This window comes from Pseudophryne corroboree, chromosome 5, assembly GCF_028390025.1.
Source record: "Pseudophryne corroboree isolate aPseCor3 chromosome 5, aPseCor3.hap2, whole genome shotgun sequence".
Taxonomy (NCBI): domain Eukaryota; kingdom Metazoa; phylum Chordata; class Amphibia; order Anura; family Myobatrachidae; genus Pseudophryne; species Pseudophryne corroboree.
Genome location: NC_086448.1, coordinates 357100661 through 357127754, shown reverse-complemented (window position 1 = coordinate 357127754; position 27094 = coordinate 357100661). Strand labels below are relative to the sequence as shown.

Here is a 27094-nt window from a genome sequence, read left to right as displayed (position 1 = left end):
GGATAACTAAAACTCCCTTCCTTCGAAGGAGTATCATCATTTCGGCCATTAACTTGGTAAAGACCCGGAGTGCCGTGGACAATCCAAACGGCAGCGTCTGAAACGGATAGTGACAGTTCTGTACCACAAACCTGAGGTACCCTTGGTGAGAAGGGTAAATTGGGACATGTAGGTAAGCATCTTTGATGTCCAGAGACACCATATAGTCCCCTTCTTCCAGGTTTGCAATCACTGCTCTGAGTGACTCCATCTTGAATTTGAACCTTTGTATGTAAGTGTTCAAGGATTTTAGGTTTAAAATTGGTCTCACCGAGCCGTCCGGCTTCGGTACCACAAATAGTGTGGAATAGTACCCCTTTCCCTGTTGTAGGAGGGGTACCTTGATTATCACCTGCTGGGAATACAGCTTGTGAATGGCTTCCAATACTGCCTCCCTGTCTGAGGGAGACGTCGGTAAAGCAGACTTTAGAAAACGGCGAGGGGGAGACGTCTCGAATTCCAATTTGTACCCCTGAGATACCACCTGAAGGATCCAGGGGTCCACTTGCGAGTGGGCCCACTGCGCACTGAACTTCTTGAGACGGGCCCCCACCGTGCCTGAGTCCGCTTGTAAAACCCCAGCGTCATGCTGAGGACTTTGCGGAGGCGGGAGAGGGCTTTTGTTCCTGGGAACTGGCTGTTTGCTGCAGCCTTTTTCCTCTCCCTCTGCCACGGGGCAGAAATGAGGCGCCTTTTGCCCGCTTGCCCTTATGGGGCCGAAAGGACTGCGCCTGATAATACGGCGTCTTCTTAGGTTGAGAAGCTACCTGGTGTAAAAATGTGGATTTTCCAGCAGTTGCCGTGGCTACCAGGTCTGATAGACCTACCCCAAATAACTCCTCCCCCTTATAAGGCAATACTTCCATGTGCCTTTTAGAATCCGCATCACCTGACCACTGCCGCGTCCATAAACCTCTTCTTGCAGAAATGGACAGCGCGCTAACTCTTGATGCCAGTCGGCAAATATCCCTCTGTGCATCACGCATATATAGAAATGCATCCTTCAAATGCTCTATAGTCAGTAATATACTGTCCCTATCTAGGGTATTAATATTTTCAGTCAGGGAATCCGACCACGCCAGGCCCGCACTGCACATCCAGGCTGAGGCGATTGCTGGTCGCAGTATAACACCCGTGTGAGTGTATATACATTTTAGGATATTCTCCAGCTTTCTATCGGCAGGTTCCTTTAGGGCGGTCGTATCAGGAGAGGGTAGTGCTACCTGTTTAGACAAGCGTGTGAGCGCTTTATCCACCCTAGGGGGTGTTTCCCAACGTGCCCTATCCTCTGGCGGGAAAGGGTACGATGCCAATAACCTTTTAGGAATTATCAGTTTTTTATCGGGGGAAACCCACGCCTCATCACACACTTCATTTAATTCCTCGGATACAGGAAAAACTACAGGCAGTTTTTTCTCACCAAACATAATACCCTTTTTAGTGGTACTTGTATTATCAGAGATATGCAATACATTTTTCATTGCTTCAATCATGTAACGTGTGGCCCTAGTGGAAGTCACGTTTGTCTCCTCATCATCGACACTGGAGTCAGTATCCGTGTCTGTGTCTGCCATTTGAGGTAACGGGCGTTTTAAAGCCCCTGATGGCGTTTGAGACCCCTGGACAGGCACAAGCTGAGTAGCCGGCTGTCTCATGTCGTCAACTGTCTGTCGTAAAGAGCTGACACTGTCACGCAATTCCTTCCATAAGCTCATCCACTCAGGTGTCGACTCCCTAGGGGGTGACAACTCTATAATAGGCAATTGCTCCGCCTCCATCTCATTTTCCTCCTCACACATGTCGACACAATCGTACCGACACACCGCACACACACAGGGAATGCTCTGATAGAGGACAGGACCCCACTAGCCCTTTGGGGAGACAGAGGGAGAGTATGCCAGCACACACCAGAGCGCTATATATAGACAGGAATACCACTATAAAATGTGCTTTTCCCTTTATAGCTGCTGTTAGTATTAAAACTGCGCCAAATTAGTGCCCCCCTCTCTTTTTTACCCTTTTCTGTAGTGCAGGACTGCAGGGGAGAGTCAGGGAGACGTCCTTCCAGCGGAGCTGTGATGGAAAATGGCGCCCGTGTGCTGAGGAGATAGGCTCCGCCCCCTTCTCGGCGGCCTTTTCTCCCGCTTTTTGGTGAGTTCTGGCAGGGGTTAAAATACATCCATATAGCCCTGGGGGTTATATGTGGTGTATTTATGCCAGCCAAGGTGTTTACATTGCTGCTCAGGGCGCCCCCCCCTAGCGCCCTGCACCCTCAGTGACCGAAGTGTGAAGTGTGCCTGAGTAACAATGGCGCACAGCTGCAGTGCTGTGCGCTACCTTGTTGAAGACTGATGTCTTCTGCCGCCGATTTTTCCGGACCTCTTCTTGCTTCTGGCTCTGTAAGGGGGCCGGCGGCGCGGCTCTGGGACCGAGCTCCGAGGCTGGGCCTGTGTTCGGTCCCTCTGGAGCTAATGGTGTCCAGTAGCCTAAGAAGCCCAAGCTGGCTGCAAGCAGGCAGGTTCGCTTCTTCTCCCCTTAGTCCCTCGATGCAGTGAGCCTGTTGCCAGCAGGTCTCACTGAAAATAAAAAAACTAAAACTAAACTTTCACTAAGAAGCTCAGGAGAGCCCCTAGTGTGCACCCTTCTCGGCCGGGCACAAAAATCTAACTGAGGCTTGGAGGAGGGTCATAGGGGGAGGAGCCAGTGCACACCAGGTAGTCCTAAAGCTTTACTTTTGTGCCCAGTCTCCTGCGGAGCCGCTATTCCCCATGGTCCTTACGGAGTTCCCAGCATCCACTAGGACGTCAGAGAAATTCGATTTACCAGCCGTAGCAGTAGAGACAAGGTCCGAGAGGCCTTCTCCAAACAACAACAACTCCTCCCCCTTGTAAGGCAACGACTCCATATGCCGCTTTGAGTCGGCATCCCCCGTCGACTGTCAGGTCCACAAGAGTCGCCTAGCAGAAATAGACATAGCATTTATTCTGGAGCTTAGTAAACAAATGTCTCTTTGAGCATCCCTCATATATAACGCAGCATCCTTGATATGCTCTAGGGTCATTAGAATGGTATCCTTATCTAGGGTCTCAATCTCCGTAGACAAGGAATCTGTCCATGCTGCGACAGCACTACAAACCCAGGCCGATGCCATAGCCGGCCTAACAATAGTACCAGAATGGGTGTAAATGTACTTCATGGTAACTTTCTGCTTACGATCCGCAGGATCCTTGAGGGTAGCAGTATCCTGGGAAGGCAGTGCCACCTTCTTGGATAAGCGTGTCAACGCCTTGTCTACTTTAGGCGAAGATTCCCATCGTATCCTGTCCTTTTGTGGGAAGGGATACGCCATAAGAATCCTTTTGGGAACTTGTAGTCTCCTGTCTGGAGATTCCCAAGCCTTTTCGCACAATTCGCTTAGCTCAAATGAGGACGGAAAGGAGATCTCAGGCTTTTTCTCTTTATACATGTGTACCCTCGTGTCAGGGACAGGGGGTTCCTCAGTAATATGCAAAACCTCTTTAATAGCAATGATCATGTAACGAATACCTTTAGCCACTTTTGGCTGTAATTTTGCACCCTCATAGTAGACACTGGAATTTGAATCCGTGTCGGTATCTGTGTCAGTGATCTGGGATAATGTGCGTTTCTGAGACCCAGAAGGTCCCGGTGCCACTGGGACAGGCATGGTCTGACTACCTGACTGATCCCTAGCCTCAGTCTTGTCTAATCTCTTATGCAATAAATTTACATTAGCATTCAAGACATTCCACATATCAATCCAGTCCGGTGTCGGCGTTGCCGACGGTGACCTGACAATCATGCACTCCCCCTCCTCCTTAGGCGAGCCTTCATCGTCAAACATGTCGACACACGCGTACCGACACACTCCACACACACAGGGACACTCTTTTCTGAAGACAGGTTCCCCTTTAGGCCCTTTGAAGAGACAGAGAGAAAGTATGCCAGCACACACCCCAGCGCTATATGACCCCGGAGAAAAACACAGAATGTTTACCCAGTAGCGCTGCTGTAATGTATAATCGCCAATTATGTGCCCTTCCCCTCTACTTTAAAACCCTCTTTCACCGTGTGTCAAGCAGGGGAGAGTCTGGGGAGCTTCCTCTCAGCGGTGCTGTGGAGAGAAAATGGCGCTGGTGAGTGCTGAGGGAGAAGCCCCGCCCCCTCGACGGCGGGCTTCTGTCCCGCTCAAACTTAATAAAATATGGCAGGGGCTCTTTTATATACATGTACAGTGCCCACCTGTACATGTATATAGTCATTTGCCATAGGAGAGGTATTCTATTGCTGCCCTTACAGTAACCGGAGTGTGTGAGGTGTATGGGAGCAATGATGCACAGCTGCAGTGCTGTGCGTTACCTCAGTGAAGCACCCGAGGGCTTCTGCCGCCTCAGTAGTCTTCTTTCTTCCGGCTCTGTGAGGAGAACGGCGGCGCGGCTCTGGGATGAACGCCCAGGACGAACCTGTGTTCCACTCCCTCTGGAGCTAATGGTGTCCAGTAGCCGAGAAGCAGAGCCTATCATTTAAGTAGGTCTGCTCCTCTCTCCTCAGTCCCTCGATGCAGGGAGTCTGTTGCCAGCAGAGCTCCCTGAAAATAAGAAAAAAAACCTAACAAAATGCTTTCTTAGCAGGAAACTCAGGAGAGCTCCCTGCAGTGCACCCATCTTCCTCTGGGCACAGTCTAAAACTGAGGTCTGGAGGAGGGGCATAGAGGGAGGAGCCAGTGCACACCCAGAGTCTAAAGTCTTTCTTAAAGTGCCCATGTCTACTGCGGAGCCCGTCTATTCCCCATGGTCCTTACGGAGTCCCAGCATCCTCTAGGACGTTAGAGAAAACAAGCAATACATAAAAAAACAAGTGGACTGGGAACAGACCATGGGGGGAATGTGATCCTACCGATGCAGGTGGAGGAGCCGCAGGTGTCAAATAAAGGCAGGGTACCCCGGGAAATACCCTGCTGGTGGCTCCTCTGATCGAATTCCCTTCCAGGCAATCAGGAAAACAGTCTGACAAACGTCCAGGGGGTGGGCAGCGCCACAAGGTATCTCCAACGCGCGTTTCGGGACAGCCTGGTCCCTTCTTCAAGGCAAGTGGGTATGTAGGTGGGGTTTTTGATGAAGTAGTGGGGGCTGGATATTGCAACCCCTCCACAGTCTTCCTCAAAAACTGAGTCACTTTCTCAGTATGTGACATCCTCGTTGAGATCTGGGATATCATTCCCCTTAAAGAATCCACCCATGCGGGTTCGGATGCAGAAGGCTGAGAAAGCATATTGCAGTCTTGAGTACATGGAATAGACTCCTCTGGAGAAAATAAATACCCTGCAGCGCAGGACAGAGTCCTTAGACATTGTAACGTGAGATATATACACTTGCACACACACACAGGAAATTGTCAGATACAGTTTCCCCCAGAGCACCTTCAGAGAGTCACAGAGTATAAGGAGCCGCGCCCCTGTAGGCAGTTATTATAATAAAAACCCAGTGCTAACTAACTACCCTTAATAGAGCAGTCAGTACTGTTATCACACTCCGCCCCCTCCCCCTGTCTATAACACCCTGGTACCGTGAGGCATTGGAGTTATGTGGAGGGCAGCGCTCCCTGTCAGCGTTCTGTGTAATCTGCAGGGAGAAAATGGCGCTGGTGAATGCTGGATCTGCTGAAAGGAAGCCCCGCCCCCTGACCTGGCGTGCGGCTTCCCGCACTTATTATTTAAACTGGCCTGAGGATATTACATGTTAACATCGGGATTAGCCCCTGTTAACGCAATGACCAGTGTAGGGTTAACCTGCCGACTCAGGACGCCCCTCCAGCGTCTACATGCAGAGATGTTGCTGAGCCATACCGGAGCGCAGCCCCTCAGAGCTGCGCTCCAACCCTTGTGTCGCCATACCCGCTGGCGACCCGCTAACCGGGACGCCGGCACCGTACTCACCACTCTCGTTTCCTCTGGCTCTGTTAGGGGGTGGCGGCCATGCTGCGGGAGTAAGCGGTCGCCTCGTGGGCTTGCAATCATCACCCTCAGGAGCTCAGTGTCCTGTCAGCGGAGATAGAGAACCATTAACTCTCTATTAAGTTGGTTCCTACTCCCGCACCCCCCTAAATCCCACGAAGCAGGGAGGCTGTTGCCAGCAGCCTCCCTGTAAAACAACAAACTCTAAAACAAAAAAACAAAAAACCCTAAGAAAACTCCTAAGGCACATTTTCTAAACGGAGTCTGGTAGTAGGGGCATAGAGGGAGGGGCCAGACCACACTATTAAACTCTTAAAATGCCAGTGGCTCCTAGTGGACCCGTCTATACCCCATGGTACTAAATCGGACCCCAGCATCCTCTAGGACGTAAGAGAAATAATTGCTATGTACAGATACAGTTTTATTATATCTATAGATTTGTAACCTTTAGTCAGTATGAAAATCTTAAATAGAATGCATCGGCCAATAGAAACCATGAAAATATCCAGATTTAATTTTTGAGGTAGTTATCCGGTGCATACTCTATTCCCAGCTAAGATAACTGTCTGAGAACATGAGCTTTTACTTTGTACATTCTTCTTTCATCTGGTCTGATTTTGCATTACAAAAATTTATGGCAGAAGCTTCTGAGCAAAATTAGATTCTAGTAAATTTTCCAATTCTTTTGACGGTGATGTTCAAAAGTACACCTGATCCACATTATATACTATTAAACAAAAAATAACGTCTGAAAAAAATGTGGAACTACTTACCACCCCATGGAGGATTTCCTAGGTCTTTGAAATGAGTTGAAACAGACACTAGATCAGTCTCTATTTTCAAGTTAATTTCTCCATTGCCATTGGCTTCAATAACCTTTCAAATATAAATAAAAGTCTATTCAGTTGACCTTAAATTCATGTGTGACTATTACAAAAGATGTATTAGAAAACTGTACATCACCTCCGCTTCATATGCTTTGGTTTCCAGAAAAAATATTTACAAGGCAATTTACGTCATTTGTATTTTTATGTTTTCAGGAATTACTGGAACATGTTAATTAGTAGAAATAGAATACATTCTTCTTAAAATCATATTATAAAATAGGATTTTAGTACCTACCGGTAAATCCTTTTCTCCTAGTCCGTAGAGGATGCTGGGGACTCCAAAAGGACCATGGGGTATAGATGGGATCCACAGGAGCTTGGGCACACTGAAAAGACTGACTAGGTGTGAACTGGCTCCTCCCTCTATGCCCCTCCTCCAGACCTCAGTTATAGGAACTGTGCCCAGGAGAGACGGACATTTCGAGTAAAGGATTTTTGTTTAAACTAAGGGCGAGAAACATACCAGCCCACACCACAAACATACCATACAACCGGAGTAACAGAAACCAGATAACAGTATGAATTAACAACAGCAACAAGCTGAAAACAACAAATACACAACCCGTGTGTAAACTAATTTAACCAGCAAGAATACACTGCAAGTAACAGTCCGCACTGGGATGGGCGCCCAGCATCCTCTACGGACTAGGAGAAAAGGATTCACCGGTAGGTACTAAAATCCTATTTTCTCTTATGTCCTAGAGGATGCTGGGGACTCCAAAAGGACCATGGGGTCTATACCAAAGCTCCAGAACGGGCGGGAGAGTGCGGACGACCCTGCAGCACCGATTAAGCAAACAAGAGGTCCTCCTCAGCCAGGGTATCAAACTTGTAAAACTTAGCAAAGGTGTTTGAACCCGACCCCGTAGCTGCTCGGCAAAGCTGAAGTGCCGAGACCCCTCGGGCAGCCGCCCAAGATGAGCCCACTTTCCTGGTAGAATGGGCCTTTACTGACTTCGGTACCGGTAGCCCAGCCGAAGAATGAGCTTGCTGAATCGTACCACAAATCCAGCGTGCAATAGTCTGCTTAGAAGCAGGATGACCAATCTTGTTGGAAGCATACAGGACAAACAGCGCCTCTGTTTTCCTGGCAAAAGCCGTTCTGGCGACGTAAATTTTCAAGGCTCTCACGACATCAAGATACTTTGGAACTGCCACAGCATCCGTAGCCACAGGTACCACAATAGGTTGGTTAATGTGAAACGAAGAAACCACCTTCGGGAGAAATTGTTGACGAGTCCTCAATTCCGCTCTATCCGAATGGAAGATCAAGTACGGACTCTTGTGAGACAAGGCCGCCAACTCTGACACTCGCCTGGCAGACGCCAGAGCCAACAGCATGACTACCTTCCAAGTGAGAAACTTTAACACAACCTTATGCAAAGGTTCAAACCAGGAAGACATAAGAAACTGCAAGACCACATCAAGATCCCATGGCGCCACAAACGGAGGATGGATATGCATCACTCCCTTCACAAAAGTCTGAACCTCTGGAAGGACGGCCAATTCCTTTTGAAAGAAAATAGATAAAGCCGAAATCTGCACTTTGATGGAACCCAATTTCAGGCCTGCATCGACGCCTGCCTGCAAAAAATGGAAAAAGCGACCCAAGTGAAATTCCTCCGCAGGAGCAGTTTTGGTCTCGCACCACGAAACATACTTTCTCCAAATACGGTGATAATGTTTCGCCGTAACCTCCTTCCTAGCCTTAAGGAGAGTGGGGATGACCTCCCCGGGAATACCTTTACGAGCTAAGATTTGGCGTTCAACTTCCATGCCGTCAAACGCAGCCGCGGTAAGTCCGGAAACACGCATGGTCCCTGCAATAACAGGTCCTCTCTTAGAGGAAGCGGCTACGGATCTTCCACAAGTAATTCCTGAAGATCCGGATACCAGGCCCTTCTTGGCCAATCTGGAACGACGAGAATTGCCTGAACCCTTGCTCGTCGAATGATTCCCAGCACCTTTGGAATGAGAGGAAGCGGAGGGAACACATACACCGACTGAAACACCCACGGAGTCACCAGGGCGTCCACTGCACTGGCTTGGGGGTCCCTTGACCTGGAACAATACCGCGGAAGCTTCTTGTTGAGGCAAGACACCATCATGTCGATCAGCGGAATTCCCCAACGCTTCGTCACTTCTGCAAATACCTCTTGGTGAAGAGCCCACTCTCCCGGATGGAGATCGTGTCTGCTGAGGAAGTCTGCTTCCCAGTTGTAGACTCCCAGAAGGAAGACTGCTGACAGAGCGCTCACGTGTTGTTCCGCCCAGCGAAGGATTCTTGTGGCCTCCGCCATAGCCGCTCTGCTCCTTGTTCCGCCTTGACGGTTTATATGCGCCACTGCTGTTATGTTGTCCGACTGGATCAGGACAAGTCGACCCTGAAGAAGGCTTTTTGCTTGTAGCAGGCTGTTGTAAATGGCTCTTAACTCGAACAACATTTATGTGAAGACAATATTGCTGGAGCGACCATTTCCCCTGGAAATTTCTTCCTTGGGTGACTGCGCCCCAGCCTCGGAGAATTGCATCTGTTGTCAGTAGGACCCAGTCATGGATTCCGAACCGGCGCCCTCCTAGGAGGTGAGAACTTTGTAGCCGCCAGAGGAGAGAAATCCTGGCCCTGGAAGATAGACTTATCTTCCGGTGCATGTGCAGGTGAGACCCGGACCATTTGCTCAGCAGATCCCACTGAAACACCCAGGCATGAAACCTGCCAAACGGAATGGCCTCGTACGCCGCAACCATTTTCCCCAGAACCAGAGTACATTGATGAATCGACACACTTGTCGGCCTCAGAAGTTCCCTGACCATTGTCTGTAGTTCCAGAGCTTTGTCTTCCGGAAGAAACACTCTCCGTAACTCTGTGTCTAGAATCATGCCCAGAAAGGGCAGGCGAGTGGTCGGAATCAACTGAGACTTTGGCAAATTTAGCACCCAACCGTGTTGTCGCAGAACAGACAGAGACAAATCCACATTTCTCAACAATCGTTCCTTGGACCTCGCCTTTATCAGGAGATCGTCCAAGTACGGGATAATTGTAACCCCTTGCTTGCGGAGAACCATCATTTCTGCCATGACTTTGGTGAAAATCCTCGGGCCGTGGAAAGCCCAAACGGCACCGTCTGAAATTGGTAATGAGAATCCTGTATCGCAAACCTGAGGAAAGCTTGATGCGGAGGATATCTCGAAACGTGTAAGTAGGCATCCTTTATGTCAACTGACGCCATAAAATCGCCCCCTTCTAGGCTGGAAATCACAGCTCGAAGAGATTCCATCTTGAACTTGAAAACTTTCAAGTATGGATTGAGGGATTTTAGGTTCAGAATCGGTCTGACCGAACCGTCCGGTTTCGGAACAACAAAGAGGCTCGAGTAGAACCCCTCCCCCCGTTGGGACGGGAACAATGACCCTCTGTTGACACAACTTTTGTATTGCTGCCTTCACCACCTCCTTGTCCGGAAGAGATACTGGTAAGGCCGAAATGAAAAACCAGTGAGGGGGCATCTCCTGAAACTCCAGCCTGTATCCCTGAGATACTATCTCTAGGACCCAAGGATTTAGGCCTGATTGAACCCAGACCTGACTGAAGCTCCACAGACGGCCCCCCACCGGTCCGGACTTCCCCAGGGAAGCCCCAGCGTCATGCGGTGGACTTGGTAGAGGCGGGGGAGGACTTTTGGTCCTGGGCGCCTGATACTGCAGGCGACTTACTTCCCCTTCCTCTACCCTTTGAAGCGAGGAAGGACGAACCTTTTCCACGCTTGTATTTATTTGGACGAAAGGACTGCATCTGCTGATGGGGTGCCCTTTTCTGCTGTGTGGGAACATAAGGAAGAAAAGATGACTTACCCGCAGTCGCGGTAGACACCAGGTCAGCCAAGCCGTCACCAAACAAGACACTACCTTTGAAGGGGAGAGCTTCCATAGCTTTCTTGGAGCCGGCATCAGCATTCTATTAATGGATCCACAGCGCCCTCCTGGCCGAGATCGCCATGGCATTGGCTCTTGATCCCAAGAGACCAACATCCCTCGCCGCATCCTTCAGGTAATCTGCAGCGTCCTTGATATAACCAAGAGTCAAAAGAACATTATCTTTATCAAGGGTATCCATATCAGCAGTTAAATTTTCAGCCCATTTAGCAATAGCACTACTCACCCACACCGACGCCACAGCAGGTCTGAGCAATGCACCCGTATTAGCGAAAATGGCCTTCAGAGACGTCTCCAGCTTGCAATCCGCCGGATCCTTGAGAGCTGCCGTGTCAGGGGACGGAAGCGCCACCTTCTTAGACAAACGGGATAGAGCCTTGTCGACATTCGGAGACGACTCCCATTTTTCCCTGTCATCAGAGGGGAAAGGATACGCCATGAATATTCTCTTGGGAATCTGCCACCTCTTGTCCAGCAACTCCCAAGCCTTTTCACAAAGAGTATTCATTTCATGAGAGGGGGGAAACTTCCCCTCAGGTTTTTTCCCTTTAAACAAACAAATCCTTGTTTCCTGCAACGCAGGTTCGTCAGAGATATGTAAAACATCTTTAATAGCCACAATCATGTACTGAATACTCTTAACTAGCCTTGGGTGTAGAGTAGCCTCAGTGAAGTCGGCATCGGAATCAGAATCCGTGTTGGTATCCGTATCTACCAACTGGGTAAACGACCGCTTTTGTGACCCTGACGGGGCCTGCACCTGAGACAAAGCATCCTCCATGGATTTCCTCCACACCTGTGTCTGAGACTCCGATTTATCTAATCTTGTAGACAATGAGGCCACATTTGAATTAATAGAGGTTTGATTACCCAAAGCAGGCCTGGCCAACCTGTGGCTCTCCAGATGTTGTAAAACTACACATCCCAGCATGCCCTGCCACGACTTTTGCATTCCCTACTAGCAAAACTGTGGCAGGGCATGCTGGGATTTGTAGTTTCACAACAGCTGGAGAGCCACAGGTTGGCCAGGCCTGACCCAAAGGGTACTCGGGCGCTTTAGGTATAAGGTGTTTCACCGAGCTGCTGCCTTAAATTAAGGGGGAGTCACCCCCACAAGGTAAACAAACAAGAAAAATGGAAGGCTGCGCTAGATTAATGTAATGTGACAACAATGATAATTCGTCTATTAATTGTACAATTTAATAATAAAAAATATTATCGCTAAAATAATGTGATAAGTATATCATAAAATACATGCAACATCAATATGGCTTAATAAAAACATACAGTTGGGGTATGAAGAAGGGTTACCCAATTAGCCAGCAATGAAGGAAGTTGGTAGGTGGAAAGTCCGTTCCAAAGTATTCCCCAAGGTTGGTCCGAGTCCGGTATATGTAGGTATTTGAGAGGTAAGCAGTGTCCCATATAGTAGCAAATTGCCGCTAGAGGATATGATGCTCCTGAATTTTGGATAATGAGCTCCTCATGCAGTGCGGTGTATGGAAATCATCGGTTCAGTCTGCTATTGGAGTCCTCAAAATACGTATGATGATCCGGAACTTGGAGGGGGTGGTTCGGTCTTCCAGCAAGGTATATCTGGCTTGGGTCCCAGATATACCTTGCTGGAAGACCGAACCACCCGCTCCAAGTTCCGGATCATCATACGTATTTTGAGGACTCCAATAGCAGACTGAACCGATGATTTCCATACACCGCACTGCATGAGGAGCTCATTATCCAAAATTCAGGAGCATCATATCCTCTAGCGGCAATTTGCTACTATATGGGACACTGCTTACCTCTCAAATACCTACATATACCGGACTCGGACCAACCTGGGGGAATACTTTGGAACGGACTTTCCACCTACCAACTTCCTTCATTGCTGGCTAATTGGGTAACCCTTCTTCATACCCCAACTGTATGTTTTTATTAAGCAATATTGATGTTGCATGTATTTTATGATATACTTATCACATTATTTTAGCGATAATATTTTTTATTATTAAATTGTACAATTAATAGACGAATTATCATTGTTGTCACATTACATTAATCTAGCGCAGCCTTCCATTTTTCTTGTTTGTTCACATTTGAATTAAGTGCACTTAACATTGTAAGCAAATCAGGTGTCGGCTGTGCCGACAGAGCCATCTCCAGACCCGCATCTGTGCCCCCAGCAACTTCCTCCGGGAAATAACACTCAGCTTCAGACATGCCGACACGTAGTACCGACACACACACACTGCCTCAGCTAGGGGACAGACCCACAAGGAAGCCCGGATAGAGAAAACACAGAGGGAGTATGCCAGCTCACACCCCAGCGCCCATATATCCCACCAAATGATATATATGTAAAGCGCTGCAGTTAAATCCAATAAATATGCATCAAATATCTGTGCCCCCCCCCCCCCCCCCCCCCCCGATTTGCTCCCTGTTACTTGAAGTGGAGCTTGGAGGTCCCGTGCCAGCATCTCATGCAGCGGCTGCGGATTAGAGAAAATGGCGCTGGTGAGCTGTGCGGCTAAGCCCAGCCCCTTCCCGGCGCGCTTCAGTCCGCTAAAATTCAAACTTGAAATGCTGGCGGGGTACTGAAAAACGGTGCCCGGGCACCGAAATGCCTTCTGCCAGCCCTGCAAGACCCAGTAACATGCTGCCCAGGGCACTCCCCCCCCCCAGCGCCCTGCACCCGCAAGTGCCGTTGGTGAAGTGTGTGGGAGCATGGAGCGCAGCGCTACCGCTGCGCTGTACCTGGTCACCGAAGTCTTCTGCCGTCCTGAAGTCTTCTGATCTTCTCATACTCACCCGACTTCTTACTTCTGGCTTCTGTGAGGGGGGTGACGGCACGGCTCCGGGAACAAGCAGCTAGGCGAACCAAGTGATCGAACCCTCTGGAGCTAATGGTGTCCAGTAGCCTAAGAAGCAGAGCCCTTAACTAAGTAGAAGTAGGTCTGACTTCTCTCCCCTCAGTCCCTTGATGCAGGGAGCCTGTAGCAAGCAGGTCTCCCTATAAAAAAAAAAAACCTAACAAAAGTCTATTCTAGAGAAACTCAGGATAGCTCCCCTAGTGAGTGTCCAGTCAGTCCTGGGCACAAAGTCTACCTGAGGTCTGGAGGAGGGGCATAGAGGGAGGGGCCAGTTCACACCCAGTCAAAGTTTTTTCAGTGTGCCCAAGCTCCTGTGGATCCAGTCTATACCCCATGGTCCTTTTGGAGTCCCCAGCATCCTCTAGGACGTAAGAGAAATCTAGCAAGGTATTTTTCAAGATAAGGTATTATTCCAAGCATCTTGGCTGAAGCAAGTGATGCCTTTAATGCAACCAGTAGGTAAAGTTTCCCTTTCATCTTTTTACTACTGTATCTTTGGTATTAAGGTTATGTAAAACTAGAATTGCAATTTGGACCCTATAGCTGCACTAATTGAATATTGCAAAATGTTAAGAGACACAAATTGTTGCAAAGACAGTAAAAAGATACTACATTTCCACTCTTCTCTACTAGAATACTCAAAGAATGTAGGGCACACGTAGAGTTGGATGAAAGCTTAAATCGCATCTCTTTTCACCTTTGCATGTGCACCAACAAGTAAAACGCATCCATAGCCACGCATACTGAAACACACTGGTCATTTAAAACCCCATACTTTAACACAGTAAATAGCTACAGTATGTACTGTACGGTGAATGAAATTTGCAGTGCATTTTTAGCACCGTCTACTGACAGATGGAACTATAAAGCCACAACTCCTGGCGTAAACTAGCAGGGGTGGACTGGGATGTAAAACCTGCCCTGGAAATTTATGTTAGCAGCCCCAACGGTGGCGGGGTAGGTTGTGATGGTGGGGTCTGTTGAGGGGGCGGGATTCATCTTTATAAAGTCTGATTCTGAGTTGGATGCACTTGCGGCCTGGGTCCTTCCAGGTCACTTCACCCAGACATGATACCCACAGACTCAGATTTTCATGATACTTTGTACACTGGATACTACCACATAGCTACTCTTCTCTAGGCCTCACAGTTTTTGAGATATAGGGGGTCATAGTTTCAAAAAATTGCTCAGGAATGCCAATACTGATACTTTGTTTTTTGTAAGATGTATCTGTAAAAAAATTCACAACAGTGCCTAATTCACATATCACTTTGAAATTTAGTCCCTTTATCAATATATGGAGATTCCAGAAAAAAAAAATTTCATCAATCTTGCCCGACTTCGAGAGTTCATTACACATTCCTTTACTTCATACTTAATTTTCATTGGTGCAAAAAAAATAAATAACAAAAATTGGGTTTAATTAGCATTATCAACCTAAGGCAGATGAGTGATGTCCCTTTTTGTTTAAATTGAACCTTAAAGTAGATTTTAAAAGGCAATGAAAGAAAAATAATGGGATTTTGATTGCCTGTATGGGTATTTTAATGTTTAATTATAATTATCTCTTTAGAAAACGTATCCAGTGTACAAAATAACATGAAAATCCGAGTCTGTGGGTTCCATGGCTGGGTGAACGGACATGGAATGACCCGCCTTCCTTGCGTCTTTTGATGCAGTTGCGTCTGACTCTATGCTAATGCTGATACAATGACCTTCGCTGGTGTACATCCGTGCATCCAAATAAGCAAGGACTGAGACGCCCATTGTCAGTGTATACGGACGCTGCAATCATGCTTTGTGCGTCATTAGACACCACCATTGGTCGCACCATTGTAACTTTCACCAGCCCTATGATAGTTGTAGATCATCTGCCAGAGCATAGCCTCCAATGTAAGAAATTAAGGGGGTCATTCAGAGTTGTTTGCTCATTGCCGATTTTCGCAACGGAGCGATTAAGGCAAAAATGCGCATGCGCATGGTACGCAGTGCGCATGCGGTAAGTATTTTAGCACAAAACTTAGTAGATTTACTCACGTCGAACGAAGAATTTTCATCGTTGAAGTGATTGGAGTGTGATTGACAGGAAGTGGGTGTTTCTGGGCGGAAACTGGCAGTTTTCTGCGAGTGTGCGGAAAAACGCAGGCGTGCCAGGAAAAAACGCGGGAGTGTCTGGAGAAACGGGGGAGTGGCTGGCCGAACGCAGGGCTTGTTTGTGACGTCAAACCAGGAACGAAACGGCCTGAGCTGATCGCAATCTGTGAGTAGGTCTGGAGCTACTCGGAAACTGCTAAGAATTTTCTATTCGCAATTCTGCTAATTTTTAGTTCGCTATTCTGCGAAGCTAAGATACACTCCCAGAGGGCGGCGGCCTAGCGTGTGCAATGCTGCTAAAATCTGCTAGCGAGCGAACAACTCGGAATGACCCCCTAAATGTCTTTATATGTAACCACTTTCAGCACCATGCCCACAGTCCGTTACATCTGCGTCTTATTAGCCAATTCCCTGTAACCACACAGGAATAACCAACACATTTCTAATACACTCTTTGGTGCGTGTGTCTGACTCTGTACTGCAGTTTTTATGAACACTATCGCAGTACATGCATGCGGTGCAACTCAGATGCAAGCGCAGATGAAAAACAATGCAAGTAAAAAATAACACATAGGCCTCTACATGAGAAAACACACACATTGGCCCCCACAGAAAACAATAAAACAAACTGGCCCCCACGGGGGGGGGGGGGATACAGTATGTATACTATAGCTTTCGGTATTACAATCTGTGAATGCCAAATTGCTTTCTCACAAATATTTAAAATGCCCGCTCTAATATATACTGCAGACGCCAGGCTCATCTTATTACCATATACGATAAAAGTGTGCTGTGCATCGCAAAACACTGCATCCCATAAGAGAAAACAATACACCCACACATTATCTGAGTTCCAAAGCTCATTGATGTATATATGTGTTATTAAAAGGATATGGATTCAATAAATTACAATGTAAAGTATACCTATAGTTACAACTCATACAGTAAGCAGTTAATACATACAGTTACATAAAGTTACAGGCCAGCGATACAATTACCATATCTTTCAATGCATCCTCCTCTTAATATCTCACTCTCTCTCAGCAAATAAATACAGGAACTGATCTGGCAATAACTCCATCATCGTCTAGTCCAATACAGCAACTGAACTCCTGTGTGATCAGCAATGTGTTATCTAGTTTTTTGGGGAGGGGATTCTCATTCATGATGAGTCACTGGTTTGTTCGTGTGCTGATCAGGTTCAGCCTTGGGGACGTCTGAGGGGGCTGGCCTGAGCTTCCTGTCCACTACCTGTTTGAAATATCTATTGTTCTAATAAAAGTGATTTTAGCTTACATACATTTAATCATAACTATTTGTTGCAATGTCCTATAACTTTATAACAAGTATCAAATGAATCTACACATTAATCTGCTTGCTTTAATACCAAATATGACAGGTGTATCTGGTTTCGTTCAAATAATACACATACATGACATTACTTCATTATATATAATTTTAAATCATCATGATGTCTGGCGCTTGATATTATTATAGTTATGTACTGTATGAAATAAGTGTCGAATCCATCTCTGTGGCATGTCCGTGTAAATGCGTGTGTTACCATATATTGCTGTGCTCACTGTGCGTATTTGCAAGTATAGCGACTTATAATGTGTAGAGTTTGTATGTTCTGTTTATGTAATATTTTTGACTTCGACAAATCCGTTTCAAATTACCACTGCTGTTTGAAAGGTCTCTTGCATGAACATAAGGTCTAGTGAAATGTACCTGCGATTCAGATGTAATTTCAGTCCAAACCTACATGAATTCTACAAAGTCTACATAACTGTACAATTGCCGGACACCATAAATAAAATATTGCAGAAGCTACTTCTGTTCTTGCAGGTGAATACAGTTTTAAGAATGCAAAAATCTAAAAAATATCAAATAACAAATCACATGAATAAAAAAAACAAAAAACACCACAACAATACCACACCACTTACTATAAAATTGCTCAAGTTTTTCATTCTCTCCACAACACTCTTCATCGTTTTAATTGGTGGCAAATATATGCTTACCTATGCAAAAAAATAAAAAACACATTTAAAAAAAGGATATAACATACCCCATTTAAAAATTAGGACATGCACTTTCAAATTAGGAAAAAGAGTAATTAAAGTTGACTGATACACACATTTTTGAACAAGCTATATATATTTATTTATTTCTATCATTTTGGACTTGAGTCTGCACACTGCACGTGCAGACTGTCAAGTGTCTGATTTTTCTTTTACTGCTCCTCTCACTGATGTCACATTGAGATAATACATACCTCCGTTTCTTTCTAGGTCAATAAGCTATCCAGCAGTGAAAACGCCATCCAAAATCAAAGTTTTTGTGTAATGCCGGAATGAACAGACAGCCAAACATTCAGAATTTATTTTCCATCTCCATAGTTCAGAAACAGTCTCTAGAAGTATGTTTCTAAAAAATAAAATTGCTACGTACAGACCCAACCCTTAGTTTCATCATATGTATAGATATATTATTGTTGATCGTTATATTCCTGTTAGAAAATAGGATTTTGGTTACCTACCGGTAAATCCTTTTCTCGTAGTCCGTAGAGGATGCTGGGGTCCACATTAGTACCATGGGGTATAGACGGGTCCACCAGAAGCCATTGACACTTTAAGAGTTTGAGAGAGTGTGGGCTGGCTCCTCCCTCTATGCCCATCCTACCAGACTCAGTCTAGAAACTGTGCCCGAGGAGACGGACATCTTCGAGAGAAAGATTTAACACAGATAGTGGCGAGATTCATACCAGCTCACACATACAAGGCACATCAAGCTAACCAGATTGAAAAACTCAGCAACTGCTGAAACATTACTTACCAAGTAACAATGCAGTACATAACTAAACAAAGTTGTACTGAACCAAATAACGGCTGCAGGAAAACGAAGCGCTGGGCGGGCGCCCAGCATCCTGTACGGACTACGAGAAAAGGATTTACCGGTAGTTAACCAAAATCCTATTTTCTCTTACGTCCTAGAGGATGCTGGGGTCCACATTAGTACCATGGGGATGTACCAAAGCTCCCAGAACAGGAGGGAGAGCGCGGCGGCTCCTGCAGAACTGATTGGCCTCTGATGATCTGAAGTTCAGTCAAAGTATCGAACTTGTAGAACTTAGCAAATGTGTTCGACCCAGACCAAGTTGCCTCTCGGCAAAGCTGTAACGCCGAGACACCTCGGGCAGCCGCCCAGGAAGAACCCACCTTACGAGTAGAATGGGCCTTAACAGATCTTGGACACTGCAATCCAGCTGTAAAATAAGCATGCTGGATAGTGAACCTGATCCAGCGAGAAATAGTCTGCTTAGAAGCAGGACACCCAATTTTCTTGGGAACATATAGGACAAACAGAGTCCGACTTTCTGTGACGAGAAGTTCTCTTCACATATATCTTCAGAGCCCTTACAACATCCAAGGACTTTGATGTAATTGAGGAGTCAGTAGCCACTGGCACCACAACAGGTTGGTTGATATGAAATGCCGACACAACCTTCGGAAGAAACTGCTAACGTGTCCGGAGCTCAGCTCTATCTTCGTGGAAGATCAAGTAAGGGCTTTTACAGGATATAGCCCCCAATTCGGACAAGCGTCTAGCAGAAGCTAAGGCCAACAACGTGACCGCCTTCCATGTAAGAAATTTGATCTCAACCTCCTGTAGAGGCTCAAACCAATCCGACTGGAGGAACTGCAACACCACGTTAAGGTCCCTGAGGTTGGATGTGCAGAACTCCCTTCCAAAAAGTCTGAACCTCAGGGAGGACAGCCAATTTTTTCTGGAAGAAAATGGAGAGGGCCGAAATCTGGACCTTCACAGATCCCAACCTCAGGCCCATATCCACACCTGCTTGCAGGAAGAGGAGAAAACGTCCGAGTTGAAACTCCACCGTAGGAAACTTCCTGGATTCACACCAAGTGAAATATTTCTTCCAAATACGATGGTAAATATTTAGACGTTACCCCGTTCCTAGCCTGTATAAGGGCAGGAATGACCTTCTTCGGAATGCCCTTCCGAGCAAGTATCAGGCGCTCAAATTCCATGCCGTCAAACGTAGCCGCGGTAAATCTTGATAGGCAAACGGCCCCTGCTGCAGCAGGTCCTCCCGAAGAGGAAGAGGCCTCCGTTCTTCTTGCAGTAGAGGTCCGTGTACCAAGCCCTTCTCGACCAGTCTGGAGCAATGAGGATTGCTTGAACCCTTGTTCTGCTTATGAGCTTTAGGATTCTTGAGATGAGTGGGAGTAGTGGAAACACGTACACTGACTGGAACACCCACGGCGACACCAGGGCGTCCACTGCCACTGCTTGTGGGTCCCTCGACCTGGAACAATAACGCTGAAGCTTCTTGTTGAGACGAGAGGCCATCATGTCTATTTGGGGTAAACCACAAAAGGTCTGTTATTTCCTTGAACACTTCCGGATGGAGATAGTGTCTGCTGAGTAAGTCTGCTTCCCAGTTGTCTACTCCCAGAATGAAGTTGGCTGACAGCGCCAACGCGTGTTTCTGTCGAGCGGAGTATTCTTGTCACCTCTGACATTGCCGCTCTGCTTTTTGTTCCACCCTGTCGGTTTATGTAAGCCACTGTTACAATGTCCGACTGCACTTGAATGGCCTGATTTCTTAGAAGAGGGGCCGCCTGAAGAAGACCGTTGTAGACGGCTCTTAGTTCCAGGATGTTGATGGGCAGGCCGGCTTCCAGGCTTGACCACCATCCTTGGAAAGTTACTCCTTGAGTGACTGCTCCCCAGCCCCGAAGGCTCGCATCCGTGGTTAGAAGGACCCATTCCTGAATCCCGAACCTGCGGACCTCCAGAAGGTGAGGTAATTGTAACCACCAGAGGAGCAAAATCCTGGCCTTCGGCGACACATATTCTCTGATGCATGTGGAGATGAGATCCTGACCACTTGTCCAAGAGATCCAGCAGGAAAAATCTAGCATGAAATCTTCCATACTGGATACCTCGTAAAAAGCCACCATCTTCCCCAGAAGGCAATTGCAGTGACGAACAGACACCTGTGCAGTCTTCAGCACATCCCGGACCGATGTTAGCATCACCAACGCTGTTTCTCGCGGAACCTCCGTGTCGAGGATCAATCCCAGGAAGGACAGCCTCCTGGATGGTTATAAAGTGATTTTGGAATGTTCAGAATCCTAACGTGGACTCTGAGTAGATGGGTTGTGACCGCAATAGCTTCTCCTTGGACGATGCCCTTATCAGCAGAACATCCAGATATGGAATCATGTTCACTCCTTATGTGCGGAGGAGAACCATCATCTTTGCCATCACCTTGGTGAATACCCTTGGTGCTGTGGAGAGGCCAAATGGCAGGTCCTGGACCTGAAAATGACAGTTCAACAGAGCGAATCGGAGAATTGCTTGACGCGGCGGCCAAAACGGAATGTGGGGTTATGCATTCTTGATATTCAGGGATATCAGGAAAACCCCTTCTCCCGATATTACCGCCCTTAGAGACTCCATTTTGAACTTGCACTCCCTCAGAAAAGGGTCTTTTTTAAGTTTAGAATGGGTCTGACCGAACCATCCGGTTTCGGTATATGAAAAGGTTCGAATAGACACCTTTGTTTTGCATATGAGGTGGTACTGGCACAAGAGACTGTGCCTCCACCAACGTCTGGACGGCGTCCTGCCGGACAGTCCTGACTGCCAGCAGAGCTGGCAGGCCTGAAATGAAAATCGGTGAGAGAAATGAAATACCAGCCTGTATCCCTGTGATCCAAGCCGGACGACACCCAGACATGACTGAACCTCTGAGCTGCGCTCCCACCAGCCCCACCACCGTCATGCGGAGGACTTTAGTGCACCTGAAGCAGGCTTCTGTTCCCGGGAACCTGCAGCAGCACGTTTTCTGGACTTGGGCCTACCTCCCCGAAAGGAGGCATTGGATGGCCTGGCTTCTCTGTTTCTTCGGAGCAGGCGTAACCGAGGGAAAAAAGGTGACTTAACCGCTGTAGCCATGGAGATCCACGTATCTAGCGTTTCCCCAAAGAGAGCCTGACCTGTGTAGGGTAGGGTCTCCACATTTCTCCTGGATTCTGCATCGGCAGACCACTGACGTAGCCATAGTTCACGACGAGCTGAGACAGACTTGGAAGAAATTCCTGCAGACATGGAACCCAGGTCCTTCATGGATTCAGCCAGGAAACCTGCCAAACCCTGAATGTTACGCAAAAACAATTTAACATCATTTTTGTCCATTTTATCCAAGTCCCAAGTAACGTGCCTGACCAGTTACTAAGGACTTGGCAATGCATGTACTGGCAATAGTGGGACTTGACATTGCCCCTGAAGCCGTGCACACTGATCTGAGCGTATTATTAATCTTACGGTCAGCCGGCTGCAATACCGGTCGGGTTTCCCACTCAGTCCTATCCTCCACAGAGAAAGGAAAAACCACCTGGATCCTCTTTAGGGTTCTGGTTTTCCGCAAGATTAACCCATGCTTTTTCAAACATAGCATATAAAGCTTTTGACGCAGGGAAGGTTAACGAGGGTCCCTTATCAGTGAAGGGAGCCTCCTCACCCTGCTCAGGCGTTGTGTCAGAAATATTAAACATATCTCTAAAGGCCTCTATCATTAACTGCACTTGTGTAAGATATGCAGTCTCCCCAAACATATCCCCATCACCGTCCGCAGTGTCAGAAATGGTACCCGTGTAAACCTGCCTAATCTGTGCAAGAACACATGTTTGGGAACATACAGAGGAGGGCCCTGAGGCGACAGAACTGGGCCAGACTGCCATAGAGTCCTGTAAAGCCTGAGGTGCAAATTCAGATTGTGCAGCTCTTTTAGAAGTCTGAGAAATCACAGATTCGATAGAGGAAAAACACTCAGGTCCCTTGCTGGTATCTGTGCTAAACCAGTGCTATCCTGATTACATGGAATGGGGTCATCCTGAGGACATATCCTCTGCAGCATATGACACACAGACCATGGACATTGCTTAATGGAGACCACAGGCACTCCACACACACACACAGCGGAGGGCAGACAGAGTTTCCACCCCAAAAATGGCAAGAGAGACACAGAGATTGGAGCCAACCCACACAAAGTGCTTTTAACACAAAGGAAGACCCCTTATCAGTGCTGAATGTGCTCCTTAATAGGTTACACAGTCGTTTTGCAGCCCCCCGCCTTCTACAACCCCCTGGTACCGTGAGAGATAGCTGGAGTTGTTGTGGAGGGACTTGCTTCTTCCTGGACAGCGCTATGAAGGCAGGAAATGGCGTTGAACGCTGCTGGGTTCGCTCTGAAGAGATGCTCCGCTCCCATAATGGCGCCGTCTTCCTGCTCTTCATAAGATTATACTGGCCTGAGGTTTGATGCTGGCTGAGATCCTGGGACCTCGACAGGCTGTGTGACCAGTGTAGGCGCTGACCCAGGGCGTCCCTCAGAGGCGCACAGTGTACCGCTGAGCCTCCTAGAGCGCAGTTAATACTGCGCTCCTACCCTGATGCCATCATCTTCACACCGGCCCCCCGCTTACTAGGGGGGGCGGTGTCTCACTCGCCACAATCATCTTCAGCTCTGCAAGGGGGTGGCGGCATGCTGCTGGGGTGAGCGATCCCCTGTCGCGGGGAACGATCTATCCCCTCTGGAGCTCAGTGTCCAGTCAGCGGAGACAGTGGCTCAGACCCCGCAGGGCGGACACTGCTCCCCCCCCTAAGTCCCTCGCTGCAGAGAGGCTGTTGCCAGCAGCCTCCCTGTAAAATAATAAACTCTAAAAAATAACTTTTACGAAGGAAACTCCGGAGAGCTCCCCTAGCTGTGACCGACTCCTCCGGACACATTTTCTAAACAGAGTCTGGTAGGAGGGGCATAGAGGGAGGAGCCAGCCCACACTCTCAAACTCTTAAAGTGCCAATGGCTCCTGGTGGACCAGTCTATACCCCATGGTACTAATGTGGACCCAAGCTAGGACGTAAGAGAAATAAACAATAATTAACTAGTGCACTTAATGCAAAGACGACAGCTTTTGTGTTTGTTGTAGCTGTTAACATGGCATGTGCATGCCTACCATATCAGTGCTATTATGTACACACTTGTATTTACTTACAAACATATGGTCACATGCACCATATCCCCTTGCAAACACATAATAAATAACTGTGTCATGTCTCCGAGAATAAAAATTCACAGTAGAGCATATAAATGATATACTCTAAGTAAAGGGTAGCTTCCAATATATTACTATACTCACATCAAAGTCTGGCACAGTAGGTTCTTTAAAGTCATTCCACAGTCTTCTGGGAATAACACTTACAGGTATGTCATGTGTAACAATACGACTGCTTTTTGACAAAGAAGGCTAAAAGTATAAAAGAAAAAATAAATAAATAGTGTAAATGTAATACTAAACTAAAATAAAACAAAAGTGGATCCCAAATTCACAATAAAGGATTCCAAATTCACTACAGAAAGGTTTTACATTGGCAATTGTTTAAACACACTTTATTTTTACCTTATACCTTTTCAGCCAACTATCCCTTGTACTACCATTTTTTAAAAATATTTTTTATAGATTTTCAAAAAAACATTAAACATGAAAACAGAATAATTAAAAAGAAAAGGGATAAACATCAGAGTCATATAGCAGTCCAAATGAAAAGGTGTTTACATGTCAGGCAGCAATATGGGTGCAAAAAAAAAAAAAAAAAGGAGATTTATGGTAAGAACTTACCTTTGTTAAATCTTTCTGCGAGGTACACTGGGTTCCACATGGATGACATTGGGGTGTAGAGTTGGTTCTTGAACCGAGGCACCAACAGACTAAAAGCTTTGACTGTTCCCAAGATGCTCAGCGCCACCTCCTCTATAACCCCCGCCTCCGTGCATAGGAGCTGTTTCGTTAACCAGTCCAATGCAGTAGCAGGTAAAAGACGACAACCGTTAGCCACATACCTTCTCCTGTCGTGAGAATGTGGTGTATCAGCGGCTAAAGCCATACAAACCCAAAGAAGCTAAGTGCGTCAGGGTGGGCGCCCGCAGAAAGAGATTTAACAAAGGTAAGTTCTTACCATAAATCTCCTTTTCTGCGGCGGGGTACACTGGGTTCCACAGGGATAACATCTGGGATGTCCTAAAGCAGTTCCTCAAGGGAGGGGACGCACTGTAGCGGGCACAAGAATCCGGTGTCCAAAAGAGGCATCCTGGGAAGCGGAAGTATCAAAGGCATAGAACCTTATGAACGTGCTCACCGAGGACCACGTAGCCGCCTTGCACAATTGTTCAAGGGTCGCTTCACGGCGGGCCGCCCAAGAAGGTCCAACCGACTGAGTAGAATGGGCTTTGATGGTAGCAGGAGCTGGAAGACCAGCCTGTATATAAGCTTGTGAAATCACCATACTAATCCATCTGGCCAAAGTCTGCTTATTCGCAGGCCAGCCACATTTGTGAAAACCAAAAAGTACGAAAAGAGAATCAGACTTCCTAACGGAGGCTATCCTCTTCACATAGATACAGAGAGCCCGTACCACATCCTAAGACCACTCTTTGGAGGACAATGCAGGAGAGATAAAGGCCGATACCACAATCTCTTGATTAAAGGTGGAAAGATGACACCACCTTAGGCAGATAACCAGGGCGCGTCCGAAAAACCGCCCGGTCACGGTGAAAAATCAGAAAAGGTGACCGACAGGATAAGGCACCCAGGTCTGAAACCAGTCTACCAGAGGCAATAGCCAGCAGAAACAAGACCTTAAGAGTAAGCCACTTAAGGACCACAGATTAAAGGGGTTCAAACGGAGACTCTAGCAAGGACTCCAGAACCACAGACAAATCCCAAGAAGCCACGGGCGGGACATAGGGAGGTTGAATCCGTAAAACACCATGAGTGAATGTATGAACATCAGGCAGGGTCGCAATTTTTCTCTGAAACTATACCGACAAGGCAGAAATATTAACCTTGAGCGAGGCCAGACGAAGGCCTAAGTCCAGGCCCTGTTGTAGGAAAGCCAAAAAGTTGGCCATACTAAACTTGTAAGCATCATGATTGTTAGATGCGCACCAAGCAAAGTAAGAATTCCAGACCCTATAATAAATCCGAGACAAAGTCGGCTTACGGGCCTTCAACATTGTTTGAATAACTGCCTCAGAAAATCCTTTGCCCCTTAGAACTGAAGCTTCAAGAGCCACGCCGTCAAAGCCAGCCGAGTCAAATCCTGGTATACACAAGGGCCCTAACCGAGGTGGTCTGGGCGTTGCGGAAGCACAAGAGGACGCTCTAACGAGAGACCCTGTAGGTCTGAGAACCAATGTCGTCTGGGCCACGCTGGAGCGATCAGAAGTAGGATTCCTCCTTCTTGCTTGAACTTCCTTATTACCCTGGGTAGGAGCGTAGTGTTCACTCTAGGTGTCTTTCACAGGGCGCTGCGCCCTGCCCCTTTTTTAGACACCTGAATGCCGCCCTGCCCATTTGTGTGCGCCCTCCCGCCCCGCACTTTGCTGCCCGCCGGACCCCGCCAAGCCACCGGACACATTACTGCAGTAATCCAGTGTGCTTAATCACAGTCACACTGTCTCCCTGCATGAGAGACAGAGACCTCCGCGGCCCGCCCCGTCTGTACCGCCCCATCTGTCCCGCCCACCTCGTCCGTCCCGCCCGCCCACCTCGTCCGTCCTTAGTTGTCAGCCGCCGCATCTCCCCTCCTCTGCGAGAGACAGGAGGGCTGGGTTTGCCTCTCCCGCCGAGGCAAACCCAGCCCTCCCTCCTCTCTGTGTGCATGGCCAGACACCCGCGGGCAGCCCCCATCTCCCACCAGCCAGTGCCACTGGCCAGCGTACCCATCTACCGGAGTGTGACCCTCAGCTGCCAGAGTGTGAGTAAGTAGATACACAAATAGTAATGAACATGTATTTTAATGCATTGCCATATCCTGCCCCCACCCCCTGCATGTGACCCCATTTACCCCCAGCCTTTGTGTGTGGCACACTTTACCCCCCCTCACCCTGGTTTGTGCGCCCCCCCCCCCCCCCCGTGTGTGTGACACCTTGTGCCCTCCTGCCCCCCCCAACCCCCTGTGTGTGGCCCCACTACCCCTTGTCTTATGTGTGTGCGGAACCATCTACCCCCCCCCCCCCTCCTCCTCCAATGTGTCTCAGTGCTTTCTACCTGGTGCAATGTTTCTCGGTGCTCTCTACCTGGTGCAATGTTTCTCGGTGCTCTCTACCTGGTGCAATGTTTCTCGGTGCTCTCTACCTGGTGCAATGTTTCTCGGTGCTCTCTACCTGGTGCAATGTTTCTCGGTGCTCTCTACCTGGTGCAATGTTT

The 27094-nt window shown here is 47.6% G+C and overlaps 1 protein-coding gene across 3 annotated transcripts in view; it reads right to left on the bottom strand.

Annotated features, from left to right (window-relative positions):
- Window positions 1–27094, bottom strand: part of HUS1 (HUS1 checkpoint clamp component) — a 189620-nt gene that overhangs the window by 84303 nt on the left and 78223 nt on the right. For 2 of the 3 annotated variants that reach the window (XM_063922639.1, XM_063922641.1), the window contains exons 4-6: window positions 24026–24133; window positions 17741–17815; window positions 6784–6886 (exon numbers count right to left, since the gene is read on the bottom strand). In XM_063922639.1, coding sequence (XP_063778709.1) covers window positions 6784–6886; window positions 17741–17815; window positions 24026–24133 — 286 coding nt within the window. The remainder of the gene's footprint in view (window positions 1–6783; window positions 6887–17740; window positions 17816–24025; window positions 24134–27094) is intronic. The other variant, XM_063922640.1, reaches the window with a different exon arrangement.